Here is a 23,816-nt window from a genome sequence, read left to right on the forward strand (position 1 = left end):
AATGACTTTTCAAGTCAAAACCAAAAATTTTGGCCAAGACTAGACAAAGATTGATGCATGACACATGCCCCTTATGTCAAAACGATTGGCTGTTCGAGTCAAATCATTCAAGAATTGCTTGCTGTGTCAGCAACAATATCCTATTTACCCAGACTATTATTTATTTTCTGGTCCAATTATACCACAATTACTACATTCCTTCTGTATTTTTTAGCCCTATCATGTGAGAAATTTTCTGTCTAATTGGGGCCATCATAGAATCTGATTTAGACAGACTCATAGGGCCAAGTTATGCCAAAATTTCTCAGTATAAAACTATATTTGAAACAAGGTTCTCCTTAGAGAAATAGAAATAATTTATTATTCATTCTACTCTGTCCATTACAAAAAGTGTAAACAAAAGTTCCCTTAGACCTTCTGCACGTTTAGGCCCAGTTATGCCAAAGATTCTGGGTGTAATGCTATATTTGAAACAAGGTTCACCCTTAACCTGGCTCTTCTGGATTTATTGGCCGATCAGGAGTGAATTGTATGGTGTAAGGATTTACCATCAAGAGAATCCGACTTGACAGATAAAGTTCATCATTACATCGTTTGAGTCGAATTATGCCGAACTCAAACAGCATGTGAAAGACACACATTTCTTCGATATAAGGCATTGACCCTGATTTTTATTTTTTTTCTGGCTTTTTTTCTAAATTTACACAGATTCAATTAGTTTTATGTTGTGATATTAATACAATTATGCCAAAGTTTAATGGTATAAGTAATTCTGGAAACAAGGTTCGTCCTTACCCTCACATTTTTGATTTATTGGCTCATCAGATGAGCATTGTACAGTGTAAGGATTTACCATCAAGAAAGTCCGATTTGAGAAATTTCTTGATATCAAGTTCATCCGTACATCGTTTGAGTCGAATCATGCCAACCATATATGGCATGTAAAACTCACACAGTTCTTCGATCAATAAAGCAGGGATCTTTTTTTTTTCCTTTTTCTTTTCTGGCTTTTTCTAAATTTACACAAATTTAATTAGGTTATTTTGTTGTGATATTAATACAATTATGGTAGAATGTAATGGTATGAGTAATACTGGAAACAAGATTCATCCTAAGCGCAGTTTTTCCTGTATGTTTTTAGTCAATTTTCGAAGAATCATTTAGTAAAATCTACGCTAAGATGATCCAAGTTAGCCAGTCTATTTTTATGGTTTGGACTGAATTATGCCAAAATTTCATAGTATAAAGGTATATTTTAAACAAGGTTTATCCTACCTTGAACATTCTGCGAAGAACTAGACATCATTGCCTACCGTGATAAATTTGAACAGTTTTTGAATGACTCCCATTTTTATTTGGTCAAGAAGGCAGTGGTGCTGGATTTTGTCCATTATTGTGACTTTTTCTCAATTTAATCCGCTTAATCAGTTTTTGTTTATTAACAAACCTGTATTTTTTCGAAAAAAAAAACCTTTCCCTGTCCTTCATCCTCATCCGATGCATTCCTGACCCGGCACTCAACCTTCTTGTTTCTTGTACGACCAGAAACGACGTTCAACCAGCCAAAATGTAGGGCGGACGACGTCAGGAGGTGCGACGACGGCCAACAGTCAATATGCCACGACCAACTCTGTGATGGACGGATCGACTGTGATGATGGTAGCGATGAAGATAACTGCGACACACCATCGAGTGAGTCGTAGGATTTAAATCAAGTTAACTTCGCCGACTAACAGCTTACTAACTCTTATTTAAACAAACGCCTGATAAATAAGTGTAATACTTCACACCGTATAGCTTTACAACGTTTATGCAATATGTAAATTAACAGGAACGATTCGCAACGAAGAAACTTCAAGAAAGAACTGACATATGATTTGTGTAGACTTATAAGTCTAAAAGTTCTTGTTATTCTATGTATAAAAATTATGCTTATTGTTTGTTAAGTATTTATATTTATATATTATTTTAACTAGCAAGTTGAAATTTTAAAGGACCTCAGAGATTTAGTTGTCAAAAATTGAGACAGATGGGGCAACCATGACCAAACCATCCCAGTCTCTATATTTTTTTATAATTGTCCATTAAATTTTTGAGGGAAGAAAAAAAGCCGAAATCGGTTTACAGATTGCCTGCTGACCGAGTTTATGTGTGACGTCAAAAGGTGCATACCGAGGGCAAACCGTTGCGACGGAATCGAACACTGCCGAGACAAGACTGATGAGCAGAACTGTCCAAGGAAAGGTAGACAGATCATAGTGTCCCTCCTGCACGATTACACTTGCTCTTGCCCATCCTTAGACCAAAGACAATAGATATACCCTCACTGCTTATGGATAGTCTAGATTTTTTTAAAAGTACGCATGAACACAATTTAGTCATTATTGCTTGTTTCAAAATACTTTTTTAGTGTTTCGTTCTTCTTTTCTTTTGTTAAAGACTAGGCTACATTAGACACATTTATATTCTTAAAAGGTACCACATGTGTATGCAGTGGGTGACCTTTTTGATTTTCATTGGCAGTTGGTTACAATGATGCCCGCTTTTATTAAGGCACTCCCAAAAAAAAAAACTGTTCTGACTAAAACAGAACAGTGGCGTATGTACATTCTTTTTTATTTTCATTGACAGTTGGTAACGATGATGCCCAGCTTTTATTAGGCCGCTTTCAAAGACTTAGTGACTAAAACAGAACAGTAAAGTATGTACTTTCTTTGATTTTCATTGGCAGTTGGTTACGATGATGCCCAGCTTTTATTAAGCCACTCCCAAAGACTTAGTGACTAAAACAGAACAGTGATGTATGTACGTTCTTTGATTTTCATTGGCAGTTGGTTACGATGATGCCCAGCTTTTATTAAGCCCCTCCCAAAGACTTAGTGACTAAAACAGAACAGTGATGTATGTACGTTCTTTGATTTTCATTGGCAGTTGGTTACGATGATGCCCAGCTTTTATTAAGCCACATCCAAAGACTTAGTGACTAAAACAGAACAGTGATGTATGTACGTTCTTTGATTTTCATTGGCAGTTGGTTACGATGATGCCCAGCTTTTATTAAGCCACATCCAAAGACTTAGTCACTAAAACAGAACAGTGATGTATGTACGTTCTTTGATTTTCATTGGCAGTTGGTTATGATGATGCCCAGCTTTTATTGAGCCACTTCCAAGACTAAACTGAAGAGTGACATATGTTCTTTAGTTGAAATAATTTCAGATATATTCATCGGAAACTTGTTACAATGCCTGCAGTTTTACTTGACCATGTCCACTTTTTAATTAGCAATGCCTTTAATCAATAATCGAAATTACATGTAACATATATATAACAACTTGTTGTATATTCTTAAATTGTATACACTCATTATAGGCGACACCTACTCTCATTTAACCACGCTCACATATCTATTAGCCAAGCCCTTAAACGTATTAAGGTGTAGCAAACCGAAGACAGAGCAATATCATTATAATATTATGAATAGCTTAATACAAATCTAACTATGACACGCCTACTCGAATTTAGCCACGACCATATCAATTCAACATGCTTAAGACAGCTAATGCCTTAAAAATATTGAACTTGGTAAAAATATTAAATTTAAATCACGCCTGCTTTTTATTTAGCCACGCCCATAAATCTATCAATTTAATATGCTTAAAACAGTTAACTCCTTAAGAATATTCAGCATGGCAAAAAAAATCCATTTAAACCACGCCTACTTTCATTTAACCACGCCCATTTTTTATGTAGCCACACCCATAAACCGATCGATTCAACATGATGTCTTATAGTTTGATAGTATTTGTTTAACTCGTTAGGAATATTGATCATGGTAAAATATTAAATTTCAACCATGCCTACTTTTTATTTAGCCACACCCATAAACCTATCAATTCAACATGATTAAGACAGTTTAATAGTATTTCTTTAACTCGTTAGAAATATTGATCGTGGTAAAAAATCTCAATTTAAACCACGCTTACTTTTTATTTAGCCACACCCATAATAATATCAATTCAATATACTTAAAACAGTTTGGTCGTATTTCTTTAACTCGTTAAGAATATAGAACATTGTACAAAACTCTTGCCTACTTTTTATTTAGCCACGCCCATAAAAATATCAATTCAACATGCTTAAGACCGTTTGGTAGTCCTTTTGTTAACTCTTTAAGAATGTTAAATATCATAAAAAAAACCTACATTTAAACCATGCCTACTTTCATTTAAACAGACCCACCTTTTATTTAGCCACACCCATAAATTTATCAAGAATTGATATAGCACTTCTTTATTTAGCTACTCCCATAAACCAATATAAGTTCTGACAGTTTCATATGATTTCTTCACCTTGTTATGAATTGTTAAACTGGGTAGAAATGCCACTTTAGGCCACCCCTAGTTTGTATTTAGCCACGCCCACGATTTAATGTGATGTTATCATTCGTGTTCGTAAGTTTTTTATTCGTGATATTTTTGTGGTGTGCTTTGTCTTTAATGAAAGGACACGAGGAGACATTTATCGTTTTATTTATGGCCAGGTGTAACGGTTTTAGAGTGTCTTGTCGGTCTTTGAAGGTTTTCTGCCGATTCGTCCTAGGGAAAAAGCTTGTGAAAATTTCCTAAGGCGTAAGGTTTGGGCTTTTTTTTAATAAGAAAATCGAAAATACGGTGGTTAATTTAGTTAGTAGACCTTTTAGTTTTAAAGAGGGGCGATGGGACAGGAGCGACCTAATTACCCGACAACGTCTTAATAATCGAACCGCCCCCCCGCCCCCCATTCTCGGTCGGCCGGGGGTTGAAGTGAAACTGTCGTGTTTTGATTCCGTGTTCCACCCCCTCCACCCCAGACCCTTGCCACCCCTACCCCCTATAACCACCCCCGGCCGTCACAAATAACCGCAGAACCTCAGCCGGCACGTAATAGCCGTGTCGTGTCTGCTGCCTCCGCGCACTTACTAACCGTTACATCAATCACACGGATGGATTTCAATATTTTATACCTAACATTTCGTCGATCCTTTTTTTCCCTTCCTCCCTATTTTCAACTTAGTAGCCTTAAAGACCTTCCACTCTTCTTTCTTTTCATAGGCGAAAAACAGAATCAAAAAATTAAACTAATTTTCTGAGAAAATGACGAGTCTAATTTTATGAAATTACCACACATACACACACGAGGAAAATAAAGCCACAAGCCGTCAGAGAGCAGGGGTGGATACTCGGAAACGTTTCACGTAAATTGAAATTGACAGTTTACGAATTTATCTGCTCGAGCATCAGTAGATTGCTTCAAAACAGACAAAACACTCACAAAAAAAAATTTATGCCTGATTTGACACCAAACTGCATCGTTAATCGATCCCCCGCTTGGAAAACGGACGATGAAAATTCCCTTGGATGGAAAACATTCCCTCCCGTGAAAGATCACAGCATAAATTTGCTCTTTGACAACCCCTTAACGCCTAAAACGGTCGATTTATTTGAATTGTGTACTGAAATAATTTTAACCGTTAGTTCATAGGCGTGGTCTGATGAAAAATGGGCGTGGCTTTATTGGACTTGTGATATAGTGGCGATGTTATACATTTCTAATTATGATTGGAAATTTAGTAGTTTTAGTATGACAATTTAACAATTTTAGGACTGAAGTAATTGGTTTTAATGTTATTTCAAGGGCGTGGCCAAACAACTCATTGTGGGTTATCAACCTAAAAATAAATAAAATAATTTTTAAGAATTGGTCAGATTTTTGGGCATGGCTTTATTGAATGTGGGGTGTATAGACGATGTTATACATTTCTAATTGTGATTGGAACTTAGTAGTTTTAGTATGACAATTTAACAACTTTAGGACTGTAGTAACCGGTTTTACTGTTACTTCATGGTCTTGGCCAAACAACTCAGTGTGAGGTATCAATCTAAAAAATAAAAATAATCGGTCAGATTTTTGACTATTTACAGCACGCAGGTTCTTTGTTTATGGCCACGCTCACTTTCATTTAACCACGCCTACATTGTTTATTCAGCCACGCCCATAAACCACATAAGATTCGACATAGTGAAGACGTTCTGACTTATTATCAAGTTTTAAACTGAACATAAATAACAGTATAGGACACTCCTAATTTCATGTAACCTCACCCCTATATTAATTAGCTATGGCCTTAAACCTATTAAGATTTGATGTAGATTTTTGACTAAAGAGATTTTACTAAGATTTAATGACGCCCACTTTTAATTAGCCATGCCCATTGACGTAATGACTAGACAGAACAATGACATATCTTCTGTAAGATTCATTGGCACCAGGCCCAGTTTTTATTTAACCACGCCATTATTTTAATTACCCATGCCCATAAACCAGTCATCAAATCAGAGTTGACATTGCGATGTTTGATATCTCTTCTCGGACTTGTTATAAATTGTTAAAGTAAATATTATAAATCACACTACAGGCCACGCCTACTTTCATTTAACCGCGCCTTCATTTTATTTAGCCACGCCCGTGAACTAACAATGAACCATTAGAGAAAAAGTAATATTCAACAAAATAATAACATTGTCGAACATTATGGAGGCAAGATTACTTAGTAAGTCCCACACTCACTGACTCACAATGACTCAATTCAAGGCTAGGTCGACTAAACAAGGGGCATGGTTATATAATAAGAGGGCGTGGATAGAAGAGTAAAATATGTTGGCTTCCTGACTAGGATCAGGAAGGCCGACTGTGATATCTGTTTATCAAACGTAAATGTTATTTCATGGGCTTGATATGCTGACAAAGGAACGGCTGAACGATAAGGATCATGCTGGAACGTCTGATTCTAAGCACTCACACACAACTTTTTACCGTCCCTTAGGCCACGGCCATAAAATATCAGTTATATTTGATGATCAAAAGTAAAAAGTCCATGACATCTCACGCTTTAAAACCGTTTATAAACCAAGTATGGCTGGCCAGGCCAGTTTTTACTGTAAGCGCTTTGTCAAGTCTTGTCCTCGCAATAACACTCAAAACTGCAAATCACAGGTACACAGTCCTTTTCATGTTAAGTTCTCATTATGACCACTCCCACTCTTCATTAAGCCATGCCACCACAAAATTAACGACAACTGTCTATCCACTATCTAGCCATGCTTTCACATAACCTAGCCACGCCCAAGAACAGCAAAAGAAATATTCGATAATAACATTTTTGAAAATAATGGAGGCAGGCTTACTTAATATGCTCCACTCAGGCGGTGAACATGCTAACTATAAACTTTAACCACGCCTACCCAAACGTAGACCACGCCCACTGTATTAGGCCACACCCACTCTTCCTTAAGCTAAGTCTATAAAATACCAGTTAAAACTGAACATTACAATCGCAATCATGTTTCAACAGGTTAAAAAGTCAGTATTGCAGCCACGCCTACTTATTACTAAGACACACTAACCCAAATACTATCTCATCCTTATTAAGTCTTGCCGATGTGTTTTTAGTTATTTGTGTATTTTGTCGATATTCTTTTGGTTGTTGGATAGAAAACATTAAAAACAGATTTACAAGGTTCAACTGTTAGAAAATAAGTTTAACAGGACACTATGAAGAAGATGAGGCAGTTTTCTGTCTATTTATTTATTTAAAAAAAAGATTATTTACAAACTGTTTTCTTGGTGTGTTTTTATGTATGTTATTGTACTTTTATTATTTTACTACTTGGCATCCATTCTGGCACGGAGTTTGGGGTGAATCTGGAGGAACCCCGGCTCGTTTGGTGAGATATCCTTTTCAGTGAGTTCTTTTTCAATTTGTGGACGGTTTTCTGCTGATATTTTAAGTTCTTGGGTGAAGTTTTAAGCACGAGGTCGTTACTTACGAACTCCTGCCTTTCGCCCTCTGCTCTATGACCCTTTCGAAGGAGACGAGAGAGGCCAGACAGACATGGCCTTCTGAAGCTCGGATTTCTGATTCAGCACGTTCCTTCCACTACAAACGGAAAATTTTCTCAGTCAAAATACAAATAAAATAAATAAAACTTAACATTTTCTGGTTGAGCATGAGCTTCACGGTGCAGACGCTGCCTGACTGCGACTCAACGCAGGGGTTGTGCATCCTTTTGGGGAGGATGAGGCCTCGGGGGGTCATTTTACCCCGATCGTCAACTGAAAAAAATGTACGATCAAAACACAAATTTAAAGCCCTCCGGCCCGAAGGACTATTTCTCACCGAAAAACAGAAAACTGGTAAGTTAAGACATAAATTATATGAGACGTATGAGCAGCGATAGTAAGCGGCCTTTAATAACAGTTAAAACTGCAGGTCCACTTGTAAACTCAGTATTATGACCACGCCCAACCAAAATTCTCGGCGACTATCTGGCTACGCTCATTCTTATTTAAGCCATGCCCGACCAAAATTCTCGGCGACTATCTGGCCAAGCTCACTCTTCCTTAAGCCTTGCTTTTAAAATACCAGTTTAAACTGAATAGCAAAGCAATTAATTAAGGATTTTAGTTGAGATGAAAAAAAGTTAATGGCACGAGAGGCATTCGAACCCACGACCTTCGGTTAGATACGCCGCTGCTCTACCACCTGAGCTATCGTGACCTCGATCCACTCGGACATCAACTCCCCATCTCAACCCCACCTTATGAGTTTTCCCTCATTTTGCCATTTTTCAAAATTGTTGAATTGTCAATTGTCGTCGAGAATCCAAACCGATTACACGACATTTGAAAAATGGCAAAAGGAGTGAAAACTCATAAGGTGGGGTTGAGATGGGGAGTTGATGTCCGAGTGGATCGAGGTCACGATAGCTCAGGTGGTAGAGCAGCGGCGTATCTAGCCGATGGTCGTGGGTTCGAATCCCTCTCGTGCCATCAACTTTTTTTCATCTCAACTAAAAACCTTAATTAATTGTAAAGTATTAATTGGTCAAGCGGACCACGAAAATAGTGAATTTAATGAATAGCAAAGGTTAATTAAAACTGCGGGTCCTCTTGATATATAAACTCAGTATTATGACCACACCCACTCTTATTTAAGCCACGCCCAACCATGATTCTCGGTAACTATCTGGCCACGTCTACACTTAAACAAACCTATGAACCAAGCGGTGGGACACCACAATACCATAACATTCTTGAACATTATGGAGGCGAGATTACTTAATATGCTGCACTCAGGCGGGGATAATGTTAATTATAAAATTATAACTTTAAAGAATTACTGCTTATTAGGCCACGCCCATTCTTCTTTAAGCCTCTCTTTTACAATACCAGTGCAAACTGAATAGCAAAGGTTAATTAAAATTAATTAAAACTACAAGTCCTCTTGATAGATAAACTCAATATTATGACCACACCCACTCTAATTAAAGTCACGCCCAACCAAAATTCTTGCCACGCCTACACTTTAACGAGCCCATGAACCTAACTGTGGAACAGCACAAAACCATAACAGTCTTCAACATTATGGAGGTAGGTTTACTCAATACGTTTAACGGAGGCGGTGGTAATGTTAATTATAAACTTACAACTTTAAAGAATTTTTTAATTTTTTTATTTATTTAAATAAGAGTAATTCGGTAGGGTAAATTGGTTAAACCGATACATTCTTGAAGTTTCTTGTGATTAAACCTGGTCGGTAGTTGTAAACTCAGTGTCATCAGCTCATTCTTATGATTCGGCCATGGTATAAAACTAAAGGAACCGTTTGTTGTCGGTCAAGATTTATATATTTCCTCTGTCTTTTTGTCGGCCTTTGTCCTCCAAGAGTGGGATCGATGTAATTTCCATCTCCTTCCGAGCCGTGACAATCGGGGTAAAAGTGGATTTGTATGTCTGCGCAAACGGACTGGGCCTGGGGTCGGGGGAGGATTTAATGCGTTTAAATTGGAAAAATTGATGTCGTGCCGGGGTCGGAAAACGGCGGAATTCCTGTTTATTACCCTTCCCACCCTGTTCTCTCTTTCTCTCAAATTATGCCCTCCTCAGGGGGGGGGGGCTACGGAAACGAGGTCAGGACAGAAGAAATTTTATATGTTCGGAATATGTATTTATTTGGGAGGGAGGGGGTTGAGGATAATCGTGGGTGTTTCGAGGTGTTTTTTCCCTTCTTCGGTATCACTAAGGTGTAAGTCGGATCACGTAGTGCCGTGTTGTTCCTATCAAAACGTTCGAACACGCTCAAATCTAATTTGCAATCAAATATCTAATGAAAAAAAGTTTATTAGAAGAAAATTGAGGGAAGAAATAGGGAAAATAGAGCCAAATAGTCGATTTTTCCGCCCTTGTTACGCTTATGGTAAAACAGACGGTAACTGGGCAGTGGCCCGCATAGCTCGCCGATGAGACAACGCTTATGCAAGTCTGAACCCGTGAAGGGAGCCGGTTAAAATTAGAATAGAGCATAAAGAGTGATGCAATAGGAGAGCGCGACCTTTTCAAAAAGACGGTCGAACAACGGGAAAAATTAAACCCGCAGTCTCTCATTCAAAGGCGAAACTACCATAATGTCAAAAGCCAAAATCCTTTTTTAAAAAATATACACAGGGGGTTATAAATGGAATTCCCCTCCGGGAACCGCCTGCCTTGGACATTTTTACCGGGTCTTATCTTATCTGAGGCGTGGGATCGATCGTGATCGTTCTCACATCGAATCAATCGCCGGTTTTATACTAGGAGTCAGTGACAAACCTTTAGTTTTATCCCAAGGCTGAATAAAAAAGGTTATAACATTAAGCTTATAAGTTTGGCCTAGAGACACCTCAAAAACGTATAGGTTTGTCTAATTCTCTCTACTGTTTTTCTCTTGTTCCATGGGTGTGGATAATTAAACTGTAGGGGTGGTCACATAATGTGGGCGTGACTTAGCAATGGCATACATTGTAAGGTTATTATACATGGAAATTATTTCATAAAATTGAAAAATATTTGATAGTCATCATGCCCCCATAGAAAACAGGCGTGGTTAAAATAAATTAAATTTAAAGGCTATGGACGTGGTCTATTGGCGAATGGGCGAGGCCGAGTAATAGGTCTGTTAAGGTCTCTAATGATAAATAACGTGGCTAAATAATTCCTGGGCCTAAACAAATAAAATGTAAGCGTGACTAACTGAAAATTTTTGAAATTCCAATTTTTAATAACTAATCAATATTTGTTTAGTGACCATAATTGACCATATTAATTATTCCAATTAATTATTCTTTTCATCTAAGGTTTTTGGTTGATATGAAAAATTATTATCACGAGCAGGATTCGAACCCACGACCTTCGGCTGAATACGGCGCTGCTCTAACCACTTGAGCTCGTGACTTCGATCCCCTCGGACACTAACCTCCCATCACAACCTACACCGTTCGAATTTTCCCTCTTTTTACCATTCTTCAAATGTCGTATAATTAAGATTAATTTAATAACTAACTTCAAAATCCGTTTTGATATAGTTTAGTAAAAAAACCGCCACTGTTTTATCGGGGGCGTGGTCAAATATACATAGGCGTGGCTAATTAAAATATGGGCGTGGCTATTTGCTAAATGATTGAAATTTTTAGTTTTTATAATGATTTTAAAACCCATTATGATAGAGTTAATCGAATGTTGCCACTGATTATGAAGAGGACGTGCCTATTGGATATGGGCGTGGTCTATTGGCGTATGGGCGTGGCCGAGTCATACATAAGCTTGGTTTCCGTTACTAGTTCCCGTTTGATTTGATTTTACGAGCTTTTTGTTTTTAATTTGTACTCCCGGCTTGAGGGTATAAGCTATACTGTATATCTTCGATGATATTATTGAATTTAAAGCGCGTTTTTCTATTTTTAGTTGTATATTTTGATTTTTAGCATTTAGCAAGCCCACCGCGTTTTATAAATAGCCCGGTTACTTCACCGTCCGGGGCTTGACATGGTGGGAGAGTTGTTGGCCATCTGTCCATTTCACCTTAGGCCCTGCAGCTACGTTCCTCCCGCATAAATCATCTCCGCGGAGGATTTTTTATTTTTTTCTGTGTGTAAAATTACATCCAAGGGCGTATGGGAACGACCTCATTCGAACAAAACCCCTAAGGCCCCGAGAACGAGGCTTATGAGAGTAATTCACCGCCGTTAAGTCCACAGCACGCGCTCCGCGAATCCTTTTTTTTCCACATCCCGCGAATTCCTTTTTCTCCGATGTCCTTCGCGTACAACAATGTGAAGAACTGATCCTCCTTTTTTCCCCCTGGTCCTTCCCCAGGGCGTTACTTTTGTTTCGACAACGGTTTTATTGTCCAAGTCCAAATTGATTTCTTCCCGTTCGGAGACAATGCGAGGCTTCGCGGACGCGTACAATTGTAAATAGTGTTAAGACAAAAAAAAATACAATTGCCAATAAGCACAATGGAATATACATATTTTACCGATTCAATTTCTACAAATGGTAATCCTGAGATAATAACTTATCCGGCTTTTTTTAACATATTCTAAGACATCTTAATAATCCCCAGGGGGAAAAACAAGGCTAAACTTTGCTTTGTACTTCTCACCCCTTAGTATATTAATATTAAATAGGAGAAAAAAGCCCTTTGTGACTGGTCGACTTGGGGGATGGCAAGGCGTAACGCGATACCCCTGACTCCATGGGAAATACGAATCCAGACAGAAAAAGTCTCGTAAATATTTTTTCTGTCCTTTTAGTGGCAAAGGCTGATATAAGACGGCCGAAGGTATAAATTAATTTAAAGGGCGATAGGCGAAGGTTTAAGCCCCCTTGAAAATCGACAGTACAGAATTGGTCGAAATTTCGCCATATTTTCTTGGTGCTTCACCTTTTTCACGACGATCAGACACTCATTTCACTGCCAGAAGTCGAATCTAGACAAAATTGCTCGTCGAACGACACCTCGTTCGTCGAAATGAGTCTAGTTTTTCGCTTAAAATTCCAACAATAAATGTAGAAAATTCTGCGTAAGAATAACAGGTTCACCTAGAAGAAGAACATAGAAACAACTTGAATTCTTCGTTTTTAACCTATGTTTTCCCTTGTTTTCAGTCTAACAGGCTAGAAGAGTTGGAGTAAATTGAATTAAATTCTGACCAGGCGGTGAGATTTTGAGTTTTTGTTTTTGTCAAAAAGCCCAAGCTTTACATGGGTCTCACTTTTGTCAGGACAATCAGACACTCATTTCACTGCCGGAAGTAGAATCTAGACAAAATTGCGCGTCAAAGGACTCCTCGTTCGTTCAAATCCGTCGAACATTTTGCTTAAAATCCCAATAATAAATAGAGAAAGGTGTGCTATAAAAGAAATAAAGGGACAGTTAGAATAAGACCATAGAAAAACCTCGAATTCTTAGTTTTTAACCTATGTTTTGCCTTTTTTTCAGTCTAACAGATTAGGAGAGTTGTAGTAAATTTAATTAAATTCTGACCAGGTGGTGAGATTTTGAAAGTTTTTGTTTTTTTCAAAAAGCCCAAGCATTTCATGGGAGCTCGCTCTTTTCACGACAATCAGACGGTTATTCATAAGCTGGAAATCGAATCTAGACCAAAGCGTCGAACGACAACTCGTTGGTCAAAATTCATGCAGTTTTTCACTTAATCCTAACGACCAAGAGAGAAAGGTGTGCTGTAAAAGAAAAACAGCTAGAATAAGAACGTAGATATACTTTTTTTTTAGTTTTTAACGTATGTTTTGTTTGTTTGCAGTCTAGACATAAGAGATTAGAAGAATTAAAAGAATCCTTAAATTCTGACCAAGCGATCGGTTATATTAAACTTTTTAAGCACAAATTTTGCCCGAGGGTTCGCTCTTTTCTCGACAAACAGGCACTCATTCCAAAGCAGGAAACCGAATCTAGAGAAAACTGCGCGTCGACTGACACCAAATTCGTTCAAATCCGTCGAGTTTTTTGCTTAAAATCCCAACAATCAAGAGAGAAAGGTGTGTTATAAAAGAAATACAGGTACAGCTAGAATAAGCACATAGATACATCTTGAATTTTTTATTTTTAATCTATCTACTATGTTGTGCCGAGTTTCTTTTGTAATTATACAGTCACTGGCAAGAAATTTTACAAGGGGGAAAATTAAAAAGGCACGTTCCTGCCATCGTCCTTCACGGATTTGAATTAACTTTTGAACGAATTCTTTTCATTTTTTTACTTTTACTGAGACATGATGTTATTTAAAACAATCTCGATCGTTTCTGACAATTTCTCGGACTGGACGTTGAACAGGCTTCCAGGCCCAATTAGGAAGCAATCCTCGTAATGCACCAACGCCCTGTAAAGCTATCGGGAGTAGTAAATCTTAATAGATGGTGACGAAACATTCACCAGAGGCTTTTATTGCGTTTTTTTTCCTAGGGAAAGAGTGAGAGGGGGAAGTCAATTCACAACGCATTCCCCGATTGTTAGGTCATTTTTTAGAGGATGCAGATTCATTTTTGACTTCTTCTTTGTCCTTTTTTGGATGTTTTTAGTCAAAAATATCTGTTTTTTGATGTTATTTGATGAGCGATTTCCGAGGCGGAACGGTTTTAATTCGGGTAACATCCACCCTGTCACATAACTTCCTCAATTGCGAGTGGAGAATGAAAAGAAAAAGAAATAAATACAAAGAAGGGTAAAAAAAAATAAATAAGCCACCCTTTGGGACACGAATCGCGTGTTGTATTCGCGACAGGGTGACTTCTTCCATAGGGGGTGCTCCCACCCCCTTGGCACGGCTTTAAGAGTTAAGTTTCCTTTTCATTTTCCTCCTTTTCATTTTGCCCACCCCCAAATTTTTGAAAATTTGACGGAAAAGCCCGAAAGCTCGGGCCGAACTGTGCCGAAGCCCCACCCGCCCGTCGGCCCATCGTCCTCCACCCTCGGGACGGCAGTCACCGGTTGACGTCCGAACAGTACACACTAGTCACTTTCTATCCACGGTCGAACCGGGAATAAAAGACGCGCGAGGTACGAGACGGACGACAAAGGATCAAGATCTTTAGTGGTGAACCATCTGCAGTCTAATCATTCACCCTGTACCAAGGGTGACTGGATATTTTCTCTATTTTCGGGGGGGTTTTAACGAAAAAAGGTTCGATATTTCAAAAAATGTATCTTACTTTTGAAAACCAATTACGCCTCACATCCAAAATTCCGGCTGAAAAGCTTAACCCAATTGACTTGAGACGTGCATGACCATAGTTAAATCAATGGTACTTCAATTCCCAACCATAAAAAGTATATATATATTTTTTTTATAAATCCAAAAAGCACAATTTGGTTTCAAATTAACATCGCCAAAAGGTGTGTTTTTGATTTTGGCTTTTTTTCACTCATTTGGTTCCATTTCGAACCGCCCCCGGGCCCGGTTCACGGTTCGAAAAACCGACCTCCGGGTCCACTTTTGAAATTTTCAGCCCCGATTGAGAGGCCGGCCGTGGGTGAAAATCCGCCCCTGGGACACGTCGCGCAGCGAAACGGGCAAAGGCCGTCGCGGAAAAATTCGCGGACCCGGCGGATTTTTATCTCTTTACCTCCCCGGTGAACGGCCCTCGTCAGAATCGAAAGAAAATTTCAACCATGACGTCCAGTTTGTTGGTAACACCGCATACCCGGTAAAGACCAAAATTTCTGTTCAAAAGTACCACTCCCTCTGTCGATATTTTTAAATTTTCTTTAATGCTTCTTAATCTACATGTTGTCCTTGCGTTCCAGTATGAAAAACGGCCTCTGGGACACCCAGTCCTGCGTGGGTACGCGTACCTTCGTTTATAAGAACCTACGCCGTTTCCTCAGGAATTACGGTTGTGCAGGCGTAATTGGCCCATTTTTTGCTTCCTTTTTTTTTTACAGGGCTTGCTTTTCACAGCGTGCGATCCGATGAAGCCCGGGACTTGAAACGCGCAAGCATTTAAAAAAATCTGCCTTGCCATACTTAAATGCTTTACGTGCGAAGTTTAGACGTGAAAAATTAGAAAGAGATTCTCGTGGGAGATCGAAAGATTTCAAGGGCATTGCTTAACTATTGCTACCAGGCAAACACACAGACGTCCTAGCGATATTGTTTAAAGAGCGAGACTTTACGGACCCCTTTTTCTTTCAACTCTTTCCATTACAAACTGTCAAATTATAAAATTATATAAAAACAAATTTTCCGACGGGTTGATGGTGAAATTGAAGGTTTCGACTGTCATCACCTCCATATATGAGTATGACCAGTCTTTCACCTTGGACATTTTTTCATTATGTTGTGTCAGACCCAGACTGCTTGAAAGGATCCCGTTTTGTTAGGAAGCGAGGCTAAGCGGACCTATGAATTACATATGACACCTCCATGGACGTCCATCTCGATAGGAAGTTGAATGAATCCCATTTTCGAAAGATTGCAGATCAATCTAGGTTAAGAGGAACGTCTCGCCGGTCGGATTAAAACCAGCCGACCTCCGGCCCCGCCATCCTCAAATAGCCATGATCTAAGTCAATTGTACACAAGTGATGTCATCGGGTGATTAAACGGCAATGAATATGCGAAGGTTTCCGAGGCGATGAACTCAACCAGTTGAGAGTGCGTATATCTTAAAACAGACCCCCCGAGCAACCAAGGGGCCGTGTTTAAAACTCGTCCCGGTGACAGCTTGACCGACAAGCCTGACTACCGCCAACCCTTCCATTTATATGTACATAAACTAATCCATTACAACACTTCGGGGGGGGGGGAGCGTTAATCTCGGATTTGGGATCGGTGACGATTTATACGATCCTACCCCCTCATCCGGCTGGATCAAGTCCGAAGTCCGAAGCCCGTGGGGATGGAATAATCACCAGCGGATCGATAACACCACTTAACTATTTATTTCTTTTCAACTCGGTTCAAAAATCAAAATGTCCTCGATCGCCCCCTGAAACGCTGAACGTAACCTCATTTGGTATGGTATGCCTAGTCACGGTTGGTCCAATCTTTATTTTTGCATGGCTACCGTCATGGTAGTGTTATGTATCTAGGAATACACCTAATACCAAATTTTTTGGTAGATAATTGGTATGCTTATCTCATAACAAGACGCGACCGTAATTACTCTAGTACGAATCGGTCTCATTCTATCGTCAGACAATACAATGTCTACCAAATTTATGTTTGTATAACATCGGTATGCTTCTTTTAAAACAAGGGCACACCATAATAATTTGGCATGAGTTGGTCACATTCCGTCATCAGACAATCTAATGTACATTTGTCCGTCACCAAAGAGAAAGATTCCATCCTCAGATTTTTTACTATACCGGTTTTATCGTACGCTTCGTTTAAATCATGGGCCGACCAAAATAATTTTGAACGAATTGTTCAAACAACCCACTCTACATTTGTCTGTCATCTACGAGGAAGATTCCATCATGAACCCCTCAGGATTTTTACTATACCGGTTTTTTGGTATCTTATTGGTATGGTTCTCTTATAACTAGACCAGATCATAGTAATGTTTTATGAATTGGTCTCATTCCGTCATCGTACAATACAATGTCGATATGCGCGAAGGAGGAAGATTTAATCAGGGACTCTCATGATTTATTCTCTAGCAAATTTATGTTGGTATAACATCGGTATGCTTCTTTCAAACCAAGGGCCTACCGTATCAATTTGGCATGAATCGGTTCTATTCCGTCATAAGACAATCCTATTTCTATTTTTTCTGTCATCTAGGAGGAAAAGTCCATCATGAACCATTAGGATTTTTTCTATACCGGTTTTTTGGTATGATATTGATATGCTTCTCTTAGAACTAACCCAGTTTGTAACAATTTGGTATTAATTGGTCTCCTTCTGTCGTCAGACAATCCATCGTACATTTGTCTGTCTTGTAGGAGGAAGATTCTATCATGAGTCTCAGGATTTTTACTCTACCGGTGTTTTGGTATACTTCTCTTATAACTAGACTAGATCATAATAATTTGGCATGAATTGGTCTCATTACGTTGTCAGACAGTCCATTGCCCATTTGCCTTTCTTCTAAGTGAAACATTCGCCCATAAACCCTGATGATTTTTACTCTACCAAATTACTTTTGTTTTGTTTGTTGGCCTGCATTGGTCTCATTCCTTCGTCAGACAAAACAATAACCTTTAGTCCTCTTAACTAGGAGGGAAATTTCATCATGAACCCTGAGAATTTTTCCTATATCGGTCTTTTGTAAGATATTGTTATGCTTCTCTCATAACAAGGTGCGACCATAATTTGGTATGAATTGGTCTCATTCTGTCGTCAGAGAAACCAATGTCCATTTGTTTGTCATCTAGGAGGAAGAATCCATCATGAACCCTCAGGATTTTTACGATACAGGGCTTTTTGATATCATTTTGGTATAGTTCCCTTATAACTAGACCAGATCATAACAATTTGGTATGAATTGATCGCATTACGTAATCGGTTGTATGCCGAACTGAACTCTTCATTGTTGTAAGCATATTGGTCCAGACTCGACCAGATCTTTTAGCGTGTCTTTCTTACCGTTTTGACTCCGTTGAGTTGCCATTGATCACAAGCGAGACTAAACGGACCCATGGATAGAAGTTAATCACAATCTCGTAATGAACGGGCGGACAAGGCTTCTTCTGTCCGTGCTGTCAGTATGGCTTGTCATCGTGATTGAGTGTTGACCTGGCAATTTTAACGGTTGAACGATATCTTAGTCTGAGCTCGGACTTAATTATAAACACATGGAGTTTTGAGTATAAGCGGGTCGCGTCTGTGATACGCTATGCGACATGGCGTGCCAGCCGGCGATAAAAACCTCCCGGCACTCGTAGCGCATCTTGTTCTCGCGGTCACGAGACCCCGCGAGAGGAGGGGGTATAAATCATAAATCATAAATAATAAAAGCCGAGGGAGTACGTTGCTGACACTTTTACAAGGGAAAACACGGCGAACCGGCGACGTACTTGCACCGTGGCCGGCGGGGGCATCGCGAAGTTGCAGGTTATTAACAACTTCTTCAAATTTGGCCGCTTTAAGTGCAAGGGACTTAGTCACGTACGACACCGATGACAGCGGGCCGACCTGCCCACTATGAAGTCTAGTCATACAAGAATTTTTACGTCTTAGCAGTTCTACCCTCTCGTCCGTTATAAGGTCGAAACTCAACCGGAAACACACAAATATCGGCCGCTATTCACCCCGAATCGCTAAGGGGTCGGCGGACGGTTAGGGGGAAAAAAAGGACGGATCGATGTAACAAGAGTATACAATTTTTTCTCCACTCAGGTATAATGACGAGGAACGCTAATCCCGTAATCCTTCGCCGCCGCCGTCCCCCTGCCACCCCCGCAGCGAACGAGCCGCAGCCGGTTTATCCCGGCCCGCACCTATCTAAGTTATTAACATGCGACAAAAACGATAGCCGGCCTGTAACAAGAAACCGAGCTGTGGCAACTTTCGCCCTGCGAAGGGAGAGAGGACGATTGTCCAAGGCGTGCGACAAAACTGGACCGTTTTTTTCCTCAAAGGGTACAATCATGAACTAGGAATCCTAGATCTTCGTAGATTGGCCCAAAACTGCACAAACATACCAAAAGAATCTGGCATCAATCCGTTACACCAAAAAGATTGACGAGTTTCCCTGTACTTCTCATACCAGACCAATGATGACTTCAGTTCTGCGCATTACAGATTGAGTAATGTGGTAGTTTCATACCAAATTAAAATGGTCCAGACTAGTTTTGAAAGAAGCATACCATAATCCTAGCAAAAAATCTAGTTGTGTCTAGCTCAGGAGAATTCGTGATGGAATCTTCTACCAAAAAAAACGGTCTAGTTCGGTTTTGAAGAAAAGGAGTACACCAAATTTTATTGGAAAAATTACGGTCTAAAGCCCAAAACTGTCCTTAGTCGAATATATTGGCCATGCACGGTCCGCCTATTTTCGCCCTTTTTCTTTTATAAGCATGAAACATTGGAAGAAAACATATGGTCTACAACTCATGATTGTCCTAGATTCTGCTTAGTTCCGGTGTTTAATGTGGACATCTGAGTCTTTTTATAAGCTTGGAACTTTGGAGGAAAAACACAGATAAGGGAAAACAAATGGTCTACTACCCATGATTGCCCTTCGCTCTGAAGGGTCCGCGTAGTTTCGCTCTTACTTTCGTCTAACCTTTTCCCCCACCTAGCATACCATTAAAGGGGTATAACAGAGGATGGAACCTCTCTTTTTCCAAAACATGACTCTTCTCGAACCATAGTCGCTCGTCAGTGCAGTCTCGCTCTTTCTTCGTATTCCACTCGTGTTCGAAACCCCTACCCGGGGTAAATTGGTGTGTTTTTCTCCCGCCATTACCACCCTCTGGACTTATCAATCCTTTGCGATTTGTCGGCTTATCAACTGCTGGATCTAAACGACCCACAGTCGAAAAGGAGGAGGATGGCCGCGATTATCCCTCCACGTTCGTGACCCCCGGCTGTTTGCTGACATCAGTCCGAATCCGAACGTTCGATATTATCGACCAAGTCTCATTAGGGGCAATCTTAAGAAAATTGTCTGGTAAACAGTGACCGGTTGTTTTTTTATATATATGACCTCAGTTTTACCGGTAACTAGTCGATTCCCAAATCCACAATCGTCGGTATCGCACGCTGGAAGCTGTCCCAACCCCGAGTCAACCATCATCGAGTCAATAATTGATTTCAGCCCTCTGGGTGTAAAATGAACGGACATTGACCGGCTTTCGTTGAAACCGATTGACCGGAGGACGAAATGCTTCCCGCCGCCTTTTTGATCCTACTGCTCTTTGACGCCCGCCACGCCGCCGGACGTAAGTAGCCAATTAAAAGACAACACAAAATAAACAGGACAAAAAAACCCTAATAAAAACAAATCAAAAGGCTAACAAACACATCATCTTCATTAACCAGGGTGAAAAAAACAAATGTTTGAAACATTTCGAAACATGAGGCGCGTTCAGTATTTATTTTCAATTTTACACCGTCATATTATCAATTTTTGTCCCTATTTTCCACCTTCAACTTCCCCCGGGCTAATTTGGCCGTTTTCCCCCGTGAAATTTGTCCTTCTTTGTGACCTTTCTGGAAAAAAAATATACAACCAGCACAAACCATCATTTTTTTCATCACCGTTCCGAGGTTAGCACGCCTAGTTCAATACGTTGTTGCAAGTCTTCCTGGGGAACGAGCTCTGCTCCTACGATATCTACACATGTCTTATTGTCTACGAGGTACCACGATAGTTTGGTATAGGAGTAGCTAGTGATGGTTATATATCGGATGTCACGATAGTTAGAAATGTTTACACACTTGAAACCAAGATAGTTTGATATAAGAGTAGCTAGTGATGGTTATACACCAGATACCACGACAATTTGGTATACGGGTGGTTACAGTTTGGCTCCCGGATATTTTAGATTTGTTTAGAGATAGTTCCATGCCAGATATTTGTGGATGATAACAGATGTTCGAAATGGCTCGAGATTGTATACAGCAGATATATGTTGTACACCACTTTTTGGATTTAACAAGATACCATTCATTAGATGGTTAATGATGGATAGAGATGATCACATGGCAGCTTGTGTTGGAGATGATTACGGACGATTACACATCATGTATTTATGGTTAGTCAGACACTGTTAATTATGGATGGAAATGATCACAGAGAGGCTAGATACTATGACACATTTATGCTGTTACACCCCAGGCATTTAGAATTTGGTTAGAGAAGGTTAGAGATAATTACATATGTTTATAATTGGACAAAGGTGGTTAATGATGGATAGAGATGATCACAGACAACATAAGGCACCTTGTGAAAGAGATGGCTAATGGTCATTACACATCATGTATTTATGGTTGGTCAGAGGTGGTTAGGATTAGCTAGAGATAGTTACACACCAAAATGTCGGATTTAACTAGATATCATTGCCCATCATATATTTATGGTTGGTCAGAAGAGGTTAAGGATGGTTAGCGATGATCACAGAGAGGCTAGAGACTATTACACATCGTATATTTGTGCTGTTACTCCCCAGACATTTAGAATTTAGTTAAAGAAGGTTAGAGATAATTGCATACCATGTGTTTATGGTTGGACACAGGTGGTTACTGATTGAGAGAGATGATCACAGAGGAGATATGGCAGCTTTTGTTTGAGATGGCTAACGACCATTACATCATGTATTTACGATTGGTCAGAGGTGGTTAGTATTGTCTAGAGATAGTTTCACACCAGTTATATAAGACTATCACCATTAATTCTCAATAGAAGTTCTGAATATGTTAAGTACTATTTTATTGTATTTTGGACGGAATAAATTGACCGGTCGGTTTTCCACACCGTTCCGTACTGAATTAACCATCGCTCGCTGTCGTATGACCTAATCCACTCGGTGTAGGTTCGATTATGAGGATATGGGAGGCGGCTTTTTTTATTTTTACCGCCGCCTCTTCGAGCCTCAAGACGAGTGCAATTATCAACAATTTAAACGGCCGTTAAGCCTGGGGAAAAATGTCCGAGGAGGCGGTTTTTCCAATTGGGTAAGGCTTATGTTTATAAAACGGGGGCAGTTGCAGACGGCCGCGGCTCTTTCTCATATAACCCCGGGATAATACTCGAATAAAAATCCATTTTTTTTGTTTATATATAAAAGGGGTGGCTTTTTTTCCTCCACGCCGATCGTAAAGACTCTGTTGAAAAATTCACCCGTTTATATTATTCAGCCGATATAGATGTCGTTTTCCTCAGAAGGAGTAAGGAAAATTGAAAAAAAAAATGAAAAATTCCAAGGAGATTCCTCAAAAATAAAATTCCTATCGAAAATCCCTTGGATTGTTTCACCCTTTTTAACTCCGGGCATCCAAGATATCTATTTTTCCCCTTTTTTTTCTCCTTTCCTATAAAACGTTTTCCAGATGGAAAATGAAACATTCAATACGTCGAGACCCTCCCTCGGGATTTTAACATATAGGACGTCTTACGGATCAAACTTCCTCTCGCCGGGGGTGCCTTAATGCCCTCCTTGTTTTCTCCTAGGAGCTTCGGCTAATTACCCCCCATTTGCACTTTAAGGGTCGTTAAGAAGGCCCGTTATGACGAGACGCGAGACGGTCTAGCGAAACAGGAAGCGTTTTAAAGACTTGGGCCGTGGTACGGCTGTACGACTGGAATGGGTGGAAGACATCTCAAGGCGTTTCTTCTTGGGGAGGGTTTGGTACAACAATATCTAAATATCTAGTGTGTAGCCATCTCTAATTGCCTCATGCTATAGTTTGGTAATTGCCCATAGCCACTATACCTAATGACCGTTAACCATTTCAATCCACATCGACGCATTTTCAAGCAATTCAAACCATCTCTGTCCAATTGTTAACCATTTCTATTAGTTCCCCAACCATCTCGAGTAACGCCAGTGTACTATGAACATTGGTTTTTCAATCATAAACCACCTCTGTTCAACCTTATCCAACTCTGCCCTATCTCAAACATTTCAAATCGTCTCTACCCAACCTTAACCAATGCACAACAGTTTAACAGCTTTAAAATATTTCTGTCTACCTTCCACCATTTCAAACAATATCTGCACATTATTAAACATTTCAAACCTTCCCTGCCTAATTTTAACCATTTCGAACCATCTCTATCCACGTTAACCATTTCAATGTCTGCCGATTATTAAACATTTCGAATCATCAGATTTACCCATATATAATAGTTACTTAACCTACCATGAACATTGGTTCTTAAACCTTGACCCATTCTGTCTAACTTTAACCATTTCTAATAGTCCTTTAACCGTCTGTGCCTTTTGTTTTGCCGCTCCTAAGCCATATCTGGCTCTTTGCAGTTTC

The 23,816-nt window shown here is 39.5% G+C and overlaps 1 protein-coding gene across 8 annotated transcripts in view; it reads left to right on the forward strand.

Moving 5' to 3' along the window:
• The window catches only part of LOC106667332 (basement membrane-specific heparan sulfate proteoglycan core protein), a 130,115-nt gene that overhangs the window by 55,001 nt on the left and 51,298 nt on the right, over window positions 1-23,816 (forward strand). For 4 of the 8 annotated variants that reach the window (XM_024225098.1, XM_024225100.1, XM_024225103.1 and 1 more), the window contains exon 8: window positions 1,546-1,692. The exons of 2 other annotated variants lie outside the window; for them this stretch is intronic. In XM_024225098.1, coding sequence (XP_024080866.1) covers window positions 1,546-1,692 — 147 coding nt within the window. Of the gene's footprint in view, window positions 1-1,545; window positions 1,693-2,127; window positions 2,245-14,860; window positions 15,060-20,646; window positions 20,771-23,816 lie in introns of those variants that run through there. 2 more of the 8 variants (XM_014395221.2, XM_024225099.1) reach the window with 2 other exon arrangements.

This window comes from Cimex lectularius, unplaced genomic scaffold, assembly GCF_000648675.2.
Source record: "Cimex lectularius strain Harlan isolate CLEC.00 unplaced genomic scaffold, Clec_2.1 scaffold10, whole genome shotgun sequence".
Taxonomy (NCBI): Eukaryota; Metazoa; Arthropoda; class Insecta; order Hemiptera; family Cimicidae; genus Cimex; species Cimex lectularius.